The 9799-nt window shown below is 56.6% G+C and overlaps 1 protein-coding gene across 4 annotated transcripts in view; it reads left to right on the top strand.

The window, feature by feature from the left end:
• CACNA2D2 (calcium voltage-gated channel auxiliary subunit alpha2delta 2) overlaps nucleotides 1-9799 on the top strand; it is a 115051-nt gene that overhangs the window by 86476 nt on the left and 18776 nt on the right. For all 4 annotated transcript variants that reach the window (XM_077776983.1, XM_077776982.1, XM_077776984.1 and 1 more), the window contains exons 4-5: nucleotides 5813-5857; nucleotides 9155-9296. In XM_077776983.1, coding sequence (XP_077633109.1) covers nucleotides 5813-5857; nucleotides 9155-9296 — 187 coding nt within the window. The remainder of the gene's footprint in view (nucleotides 1-5812; nucleotides 5858-9154; nucleotides 9297-9799) is intronic.

Here is a 9799-nt window from a genome sequence, read left to right as displayed (position 1 = left end):
CCACCCCACCCCCACCCCCACCCAGGACTCTATGCAGAGCAGACAGGACTGGGAGTGAAAGAATAGGGAATGAGGGAATGAAAAGTCCCACTTTCAGCCTGGTTTTCTCTCCCTCCCAGTCCAGGCCCCAAACAAGAAGACAAAGAGGCTGCCTCAGGCCCAAACATTTCTTTTCCTGACTCTGCAAAAGACCCCAAATTACCAAAGATCATCCTGCCAGACTCCTGACCCCTGATTTTCAGCTACTCCCAGAGTCAGGAATAGCTTACCCCAAGCCAGAGTGGGCACTGTAGGGGCTTGCCAGGAAGGAGGGCCAAGGTCTCAGGGGCATCCAGAGGGTGCTAAGACCAGTGCTGCTTCAGATACTGAGTGTCCATGAGGCCCAGCAAGGGTTTGCCCCTCTCTGGGCTCCAGTTTCCCTATCTGGCAAAGGACTAGCTGGTCTTTGGTGCTGCCTGCTGGCCCAGGCATGGCGTATGAAAGGGTAGGTCCACACATCAGGCCATAGAGATGCCAAGTTGGTGACAGTGTGAGTACATCTCTGGTCCTCGGTGCTCTTGTCCTAGGATGAGGCAGGAGTGAGCTCTGGCTGGCCCCCTCCCCTCAGCTTGACCTGGAGTGCCCCCAGCTGTGGAAGTGACCCCAGGGCCAGCTGGTGTTTACCACCACCTCCCCTCAGTCCATCAGTCTGCTTGTCTGTCTATATCTTGAGCAGGATGGAGCTGTAACCACCCCCTGATTCTCAGCTGCTGGGTCAGGGCCCTGCTCTTCACCAGAAGCATTGCACTTGCCCCAGCTGCCAGGACGAAAGGCATAAGTGCTAATGGTGGGCCCGTTAGCTGGCACACCAGCCATGCCTGCCTGGGCTGCCAGGGAGAGCTGGCAGCAGCTGCAGGTGGGGACTGTCCAAGCCAGGGGAACACGGGGACTTGAGGCTGGGAAAGCGACGTTGTTTTTGTCCCTTGCAGGCACACCACCCACCCTTGAAACCATGTCCTTCCCAGTGACCTTCAGGAGGTAGAGATAAGGAGCCATGTTCCACCCAGCACTCTAGGAGAACCACAACCCCAGTGTCAAACTCAGGCCCTTTACGTAAGCCGGGCCAACTCCCCGGAACACCCTCCCCTCCTCCTTCAAAAGAGCAGTGCCTCTCCTTCTCCAGTTAACTCTCTAGGGCTCCTCTTTCTGGTCTCTGAGCCTAGGATTGGGACCTATTGCCCCAGGCCAGTATCCCAGTAGGCTCATATGTCTGCCCCACTCAAGACTCCTCTAGGCCGGAAGCAGTTGGACCTGATTCAGTATTGCCCACCAGCTGTCTATGGGCCCAGTTGAGTGCCCTGTGGACAGGTTAGCCAAGAACAGCTGGGCCTCAGTCTTCTTATCTCTGAGATAGGGAGAATGGCACCCGGCAGTTCTGGGCACAGAGGAGATGCTTGGCACAAGGAATCCACTTTATGATCAGTAGGATGTGCCCCTCCCTGTGTCGACAGCACACAGTAGGTCTATGTGCAGACCTCTGAGAAATGGACAGTGGTATAGCCACATCTGTGTACACACACCATCAACACCAGCCCAGGGACTTAGGGGATCCTGGGGCCTGCAGGGTCAGAGCTGGGACAAGAGAGCGAGGGAGATATGTCTGGATGGACCCCAGTTCCCCTCTCAGGCCACGACCCCACACACTGGCTGTGGCAGAGGCAAGGAACCTGTAGCCACAGCCCTGGTCACAGCCCTTGGACACCAGGAAAGCCATGGTCCTTGTTAGCAGGCAGCACCTCCCATGACCCTGCAGACAGGCAGCAGGTGCTCTGGTGCCTATAATACTTAGGGTAGATGAAGATGGCCTGCCTACTGGACACTGTGCCTGGCACCGGCACCACACTGTGTCAGCATTATCTGCCATCTAAACCACCACCAGGGAGGAGCTGGGCCAGCACATGGGTGGAGGAGGCCAGAGAGGCCATTGGCCCCAGAGCCTCAATGCCAACATCAGGGCCTGCAGGGGGACAAAGTCCTGCTCTGGGATTCTAATGGAGGAAGCAATCCTACTCTGGGGAGTCTGGGGGCGGGGGGGGCACAGCCCTACCTTGGCGGGTCTGATGGGAAATGTAGTTCTGTCTGGGAACCTAAAAGGAAGACTGAAGGCTAGGCCAGGCCAGAGGAGCCGGCTGGACAGGACAGGTGGCCTCCCCGGCCTGAGGTCTGCCCCAGCCATCAGGCCTCCTGCCTGCCTCTCTGCCAAGCCTGCAACAGACGGCTCTCTCAGAAAACAGTCCTTTTGGCTGAGCTGAGCTGGCAGTGAGCCAGGGCAGGAAGGCCAAGCATCCTAACTGTATCCCAAGGTACCAAACATAGACGCCAACTGCTATTCCCCATGCTCACTTCCTCGCCCTGTTTCCCGGGACCTGCCAGCACCCCTCATGTTCTCTCTTGGGCTCAGCTCCAGCTAAGGAAAGTGTATGTGTCACCTATATAAGGGCTACATGGGCCCCTAGTCCTACCCTTCGTGTGTCATCTGTGTACAGAAATCCACACAGGGGAGAAATATGAGTTCAGAAGGGGTGATTCCCTCCACCCCCTGCCCAGTTTGAGCAAAATGGCTCCTAAAATACCAGGTAATAGAAAGGGGTGTTGGGTATAGACCCTGGACATTAAGGATGCCCATTTCTCCCCAAGCAGAGGGTTTCTTCCATGTTCAGGGCTGTGGAGTTGCAAACATAAGGGCTGACCATGCACAGGATTGGCCCCAGTGCCTGGGGAGGCCCTGCTCCTTGTCCCTCTAGTGCCCTCAGAGGGGACATCATCACCCTGATTTTATAAGTGAGAAATCAAGGCCCTGAAGCAAAGCCTCACTGAGGCTGCAGGATTTTTTTTTTAATTTTTTAATTTTTTTTTTTTTTTAATTTATTTCTGAGAGAGAGAGAGAGACAGCGTGAGCAGGGGAGGGTCAGAGAGAGAAGGAGACACAGAATCTGAAGCAGTCTCCTGGCTCTGAGCTAGCTGTCAGCACAGAGCCTGATGCGGGACTCGAACCCATGAACCATGAGATCATGACCTGAGTCAAAGTCAGACACTTAACTGACTGAGCCACCCAGGCGCCCCAAGGCTGCAGGATTTTTAACAGGCCCCCATGCCTCATCGATGAGATGCCGGTGACCCCCGGGGGTAGTCATGGTACCACAGGGGATTTTGAGGTTCCAGGCTCAGTCTTCACTCACTGTTCCAGATCCCAGAGCTCACGTGTTCTGGTCAGGATTTGAGGCCAGGACCCTTTGCCAAGGCCCTGCGTGTAATTGCTAGGTACCACCTCCTCGTGGTCTAACCAAGGCGGGGCAGTAATTGTGGACACTGGGGCCCTGCGCAGGCCAAAGCAGACATGGAGGCCTTTCCAGGGACCTTCCCACCCTAACCCTGATGGCCACACCCCCAGCTCCACATCACATCAAGCATAGAGACCACAGCTGTGTCTACAGTGTATTGTCACACATGTGACCTTGCCCACCACCACCCCATGCTAATGCTACTCTCCCAAGGAAGGGGCATGGCCTAGCCTCTCAAGGTGGGAGACATAGGGAAGGGTCCTGCCTCCTGGGGGATAAGGGCTTCATACAGATTCCTGAGCCTTGCACATGGTCTGCAGGGGACCAGAACCCCCCTGTATGACATGTTCCCCCATGTCACTGATGCCACCAACATCTGATTCTCTGCTGAGACCGTGAAACAGCAGGACAGCAAGACAAAGGGAGCCATTGCAGCAGCTAAAGGGTGGCCCAGGGGTGGCCCAAGTGCAGGCAGGACCCAGCCCGGCCTATGAGAGGAACACAGGTCTCCTGGGGGCCACAGAGTTTCCGGCCCCCACCCATGCCCTCTCTTGTCCTTGCTGGAGGTTTGCTTAAAAAGTTGGTGAGTGAAGCCCCATGTTCTAATCTGCAGTCCTCCCACTGCGCCCGCCTGTTTTCATTACGGAGGGAAAGAGCATCAGAGCCGTGTTTATAACCCCCTTTTAGATAACAAATCACATTTTCTTTTTGCCAGCGAGTGTGTTGAATTGATATTTTTTCCCCTCGGTTTAATGGGTTTGTGTGTTCAGGAATGATCTTCATCAACCGAAACTCCTTATTGTGTTTGATGTAATGTCAGCTTTCATTATGTGCTTCGGTCGGAGCCGGGCGCAAGGAAAGGCTGAGTACCCTGGAGCCTGGGCCCTGGCCCTCACCCCACCCTGGTCCCACCTGGCCTCCAGTCTTCCTGGACTGGTGGGTGGGAGGGTGGGTGTGGGAACGGTTGGAGATTCAATGGGAAGGCGGGTTGGAGCCTGGGTGCAACAACTTTCTTACCCCTGCCGTGTCCTCATCTGTATGTTGGGGGTCATAAGCCCTGTATCACCCTATGTGCAAAGCGCTAGATGCAGCAGATGCCTCTGGTGATGGAAGCAATCAAGTCACCTCCAGTCTTACATTCATCAAGCTGTTGTGGTCTTGCCCAAGCATGGTGCCCGGCATGTAGTCAGTGTTGCAGAGTATCGGGACTATGCATACGGGTGTAGCCGGTGGCCTGTGCCCCCCAGACCTCTGGTGGGAGACAACATACCACTGTCCACACAACAGGCCCCCATACTGACCACCTGGAACCATGGCCTCAGACCCTGCACCTGGGCAGTCACCAAGGCCAACCCCCACTCTGAAGCACGTGGAGCCTGAGCTGGGAGGGAACAGTGCAGCCCTGAGGTCACATAGCAAGGAAGTGGCCAAGGTGACTTCTGCCCACCAAAGAGTAATCGCTGCCTCTGTGCTTGCTGTATTACAGCCAGACCATTGGGAGCACCACTGGGACCAAACTTCTTGGTCAACACCCCCATTTTTAGACCACAAAGAAGCAGGCTGCCAGGGCCATGCACCAGGTTTTTGCCATACAAAACAGCACTGAGGAGCACTCCAAGAGGGTGACTAGGACAGTGGCCTTATTCCGTGTCCTGACCCCTAGAGCCCACAGCGGCAGGAGTGGAATGGCCCCTCCTAAGCCAGTGGCACTCGATGGCACCAGATTCACCTTCTGGCGGCCTCTGTCAGCCATGCTCAGTTCTGATTAAAGATCATTAAACATGAAATTAGCCCGTTTGTGTTACGGGTCCCCGGGGTGGCCGGTGATTATGACGCGCAGATGGCCAAGAACCCAGGCGTCGGGCAGGCGGGTGAGGCCGGGATGCGTGGGGCTAGCACCACAGGCGCAGGCGGCCGGGAGGCAGGCGCGGGGGCTGGGCTTTGTTTTCTCCGCTCCTGTTGTGTAAACCCCCTTGCATTTCACAACAAATCACAGATAATTAATAAGTACATGCCCGTAATGAGCAGGCTTTTTAATAGAAGAAATTGGAAGATGCGGTGTCGAGTCATTATTTCACTCTGGCCCAGACTCGGCTCTATTTTCCCATCTTCCTCACTCCCCCCTCCCCCCTGCACTGCCTCACTCAGAGTCTCTGCAGACAGGCTGGCTCTGACCCCACCTCTCAGCCGGGCTGAAGTGCTAAGATCCTGGTGCTCGAGTAGAGGAGGGAATCCCCACCCAACCTAGAGCACCACATCCCCCTGGAGCCTTTGAGGGCCCCGGAGGCAGTCTATCTGGAGTGGGGGCGGGCAAGCCCTGCCTGACTCCTGACAGCCCTCCCCCTGGCTGCTCTGGATGAGGGATGAGCAAGGGGGAGAGGGACCAAGCAAGGGGGAGAGGGACCGTTGCTGGCCTCAGGGCAGGCATCCTGGCTGCACCTCAGGCGACCTTGTGAGAAGCTGTGGGGGTCAAGGTATCTCTCTCCCACCAGGAGGAAGACATCCTGTACTATGACGCCAAGGCTGACGCTGAGCTGGTGAGTGCCCCACGTACACCGGGGAGGGAGAGCTGCCAGAGACCCACACCCTCCCTGGGCTAGTGGCCTCAGCCGTAAAATGTTAGGTCTCAGCCTCCTCCACATTCTGAGGTCATCCTGCAAAGTACTGGTGACACAAGCCCCATGCCCAGCCCCAGACAGGTAGTGAGGCACTTGGACTTCATACGGTGGGTCAGTCTAGGTGCCAGCATGGAGGGGGCTGGGTGCTATGGGAGTGGGGAAGAGGGAGCGATTAGGAAGGCTTCCTGGAGGTGTGCAGGCCGGGCCTGGCTGTGGCTGTGGCTGTAGCTGTAGCTGTAGGCCATCAGGTATGTTGCAGGTGGTGCAGGTACCTCCCCTGTGGTGAGCAGAGCAGCAGCTTCAGTGTGCTGAGCACCCCATGGTGGTCCCCCCTGTGCTCACCCGGAGCTCAGTCAGTCTTGCCCCAGCTGCAGAGGCAGCCCAGCCCGGTGCCTGTTCTCCAGACAAAGGACAGGACTCAGACTCTGCTGGGGTTACTGCTTCGGAAGTGGCGGCATTAGGGGTGACCAGAGGACCCAGATCTATGCTGCTCTTCTGCCTCTGTGTCACTGGCTAGCTTATGTCTGCCTGGGCGGCGCCATCACCAGAGGCCTCACACGAAAGACATAGGACCATTGTGGTAGCAGGGGACCTACTGAGGAGGCAAGAGTGTCCAAGGGTGCAGGGCACTCAGAGTAGACAGTGTTTGGTGAACCTGTCAAGGCCCAAGTCCATCTGCCTGCTTCTGAGGCAAAAGCAGTTGAACCTATCTCCTCTGTAAACAGAGGTATCATAACAACTCACTCTCTGGGGTCCCACCTGCACTGGCTGGGACAGGGGCCTCCAAATCCAGTGTTCCTCTGCCAGACTTATTGGCCAGGGGCATTTCCTGGGGCGAGAAGGAGGGAGACAATGACACCAGGAGGTGGGCAGGCAGGGATCCCCGCAGAGGGTCCATGGTGCCAGGCTGGCCTGGGTAAGCCTTCAGGAGGGCAGGCGGGCAGGGGGCCCGAGAAGGAGGGGTGGGTGGGCTAAAGCAGGTGTGCTTCCCCCTTGGCTGAGCCTCCGTGGCTCCCAGAGAAGTTGCTAAAATTAAAGCTGGAATCTGAAATTCAAATGAAGAGCGAACCTTTAATTAGACCCTGAATCTAATTCCTTACCCCCCTCAGCAGCGGGCTGTAATTTTAGCAATCAGTGCATTAAATATAAACCAGGAGACTGCAGTTGCCCACCATACAAAACCCCTGGCATGGGGTAGCACTGAGGGGGCTTCTTAGCCTTTCTTGGGTACCCAGGCCCCTACAAGGATCCCCTGAACTCCCTGTGTCCAGGACTCCCAACCCCTGGCCCTAAATTACGGACTCCCTGCCCCTGGCCCCTCAAGGGAGGGAGAGTCTTCCTGGGTGGGGCTGGACTAAGGTCAGGCCAAAAGCTGGACCTGGCGTGGCCCTCCTATAAATATCAACATGCACATATTTGCCGAGTCCCCTGCTTGTTGTGTTGTTTTGTTTTTTTAATCTTTGCCAGAGGTACAGTTAGAGATCTTTCTAGACCATTTACTTTTAAATTACCAACCAGAAGGTGGGGGTGGGGGAAAGAGAAGGAAGGAAAAAGTTCGCCAGCTGATAGCTTATCAGAACGGAATCCAAATGTCACATTAGTTGGGAAAGTTGGGAGATTAAATTTTCCAGCGCCCTTCATCTGCTGCTGACATTTCGGGGGCTTTTTTCTCCCGCACCTCCCCCTCCTCCAAGCAGAACGTGAGTCGCTCACGCCTCAGAGGCGGCAGGCTCGGCAGCTGCCTGCCCTGGCTTTACCCAGCATCCAAAAGCTTCTGAGGGTCCTCTGAGGGTGTGCCGAGGTGGGCAGAGGGTGGCACACGTGGTGATGGATGAGGGGAGGGCAGCAGATGGTTTGGATTTTGCCGTACAAAATCCACCCTTGAAGAGATGCTGCAGACCCTTCCGAACCATGCCAACCCCCACACAGGCCAGCCTGCTGCACCACCCACCCCCACCTACCCATCCCCACCCCCGTCTAGGCAGTAATTCATTCTCCAGGCTGGAGGATGGACCCAGAGCCCTCCTGGGCTGGAGAGAGCACATCTGGGTGGTAGGGAGGCACGATCACCCTTTCCCTAGACAAGATACAGCAGGAGGCAGGAACACTGCGTGTGTGCCTAGGACCCAGTGAGCAGTCGGCAGAGCCACAAGGGGGTGGAAGTGAGCTAAGCCTGGCGTTGAGGGTGGTCGCAGGGGTTGAGGGGCACTGAGGGGCCATGTGGATGGTCCATCTGCTTACACCAGGGCCAAGCCACCCCTCCCCCCGCCAGCTCTGCCCCTTCCCTGCTTTGATCTCTGTCCCTCCTTGCCTTCCCGTCTGGCTCTTTCCTGTCTTCCCCTTCACTCTCTGCCACCATCTTCCCTTCCCCCTTGCACACCTGCACCCGTGCCTGCCCCCACCCCCACTCGGCTGCAGCATCAACACTGTAGCCGCAGACCCATTCCTGCCAGCCTGTGTTGGTGGGCGGGGGTGCACGGCGCATGCCCAGCCTGCTCGGCCGAGAGATGCCATAATTGGCACCTGTCAGGCGACTGCAGCTCATTTTAGAAAGTCAACGGGGGCCTTTGCAGTCCTGCTGCTAGCAGGCGCTGAGGACCCTCCCTCCGGAAGTTACCAGGTCTCAATGCTAGCCTCCACCCCAGCCCAGCGCTCCCCTCAAACTCAGCCCCTAGAATCATCAGCTGTAGGGGTGATGCCCCTCCCCTAGATGAGACAAGGGCCCTCTCCCCGGTGCCAAAGGAACTCCATGAAGGGGAAGGGTGGGGCCCAGTGAGGGGTCTGGGTTCCAGGCCTCCTGGTACCAGTTGCTTAGGCCCCCCTGTGATTGCACAAGCCTGTCCTTATAAGCAAAGGGCTGCAGCCGGCTCTTTCTCAGTGGCTCTGAGACCTGTCTCCTTCACTGATAATTGGTTTTCAAGAATGTGGGGAAGGGTCAGTTTGGCGTTTGGAATTTGGGTTTAGCAAATGTAGGAATGGTGCATAAGGTGGGCAGGGGCAGGTGGGAGTCACAGGCCTCCTGGGTGAGGGGTCCATACCCCCTATCCATCTGTTCCTGTGTCTCTCCATCTCTCTCTGTTCCTGACTTCAGTAGTCTCTGATTCTGAGATGCTCCTAATCACCTAGGCTCTGGCCCTCTCCTGCCTACAGAGCTGTCCTACCCCACTCCCCATTTTCTAGCCCTGACACCACTGTGGGGGGTATGCCTTTCTGCAGGACGACCCTGAGAGTGAAGATGTGGAGAGGGGGTCCAAGGCCAGCACCCTAAGGCTGGACTTCGTTGAGGACTCAAACTTCAAGAACAAGGTCAACTACTCGTACACGGCCGTGCAGATCCCCACGGACATCTACAAAGGCTGTGAGTGTGCAGAGTGATCAGAAACAGCCCTCCCCTACCACTGTGGGGGTGAGGCCCACTGCCTGGGCACTGCCAGGTCCCAGGTGCTCAACCAGTGCCATCTACCCTCAGCCCCTTATACCCAAGGTCACACGTGCTCGCCCATACACAGGCATCAAATCATTCTCAGGCACGGCCTCACACTAACTCTCAGCAAACTACAAAGCACTCAGACTCACCCGCCGTGCATGTGCAGTCTCCTGCCCATGAGTAGACACGTGCCCACATGAATGCTTGCATACAACTTGTTCCCCTACATGCTGGACCAAGTCCCCACTGGCCTCCAAAGCAGCTCCTCCCCACCAGCCCCCATTCCCTGGCCCCATGCAAGAATGGGTTGAGGAGCTACCACATCAAATGGATACAAGAGTTGGGGGAACAGGGAGCACTTCACTCACAGACAACATCCTGGAATGTCTCCCTCCTTGTCCAGGGACAGGGCAGCTTTGCACAATGGGGAAACC

This window comes from Crocuta crocuta, unplaced genomic scaffold (assembly GCF_008692635.1).
Source record: "Crocuta crocuta isolate KB4526 unplaced genomic scaffold, BGI_CrCroc_1.0 scaffold77, whole genome shotgun sequence".
NCBI classification, from domain to species: Eukaryota; Metazoa; Chordata; class Mammalia; order Carnivora; family Hyaenidae; genus Crocuta; species Crocuta crocuta.
Note: the sequence above shows the minus strand (reverse complement) of the source record. Positions and strands in the feature narration are given on the sequence as shown.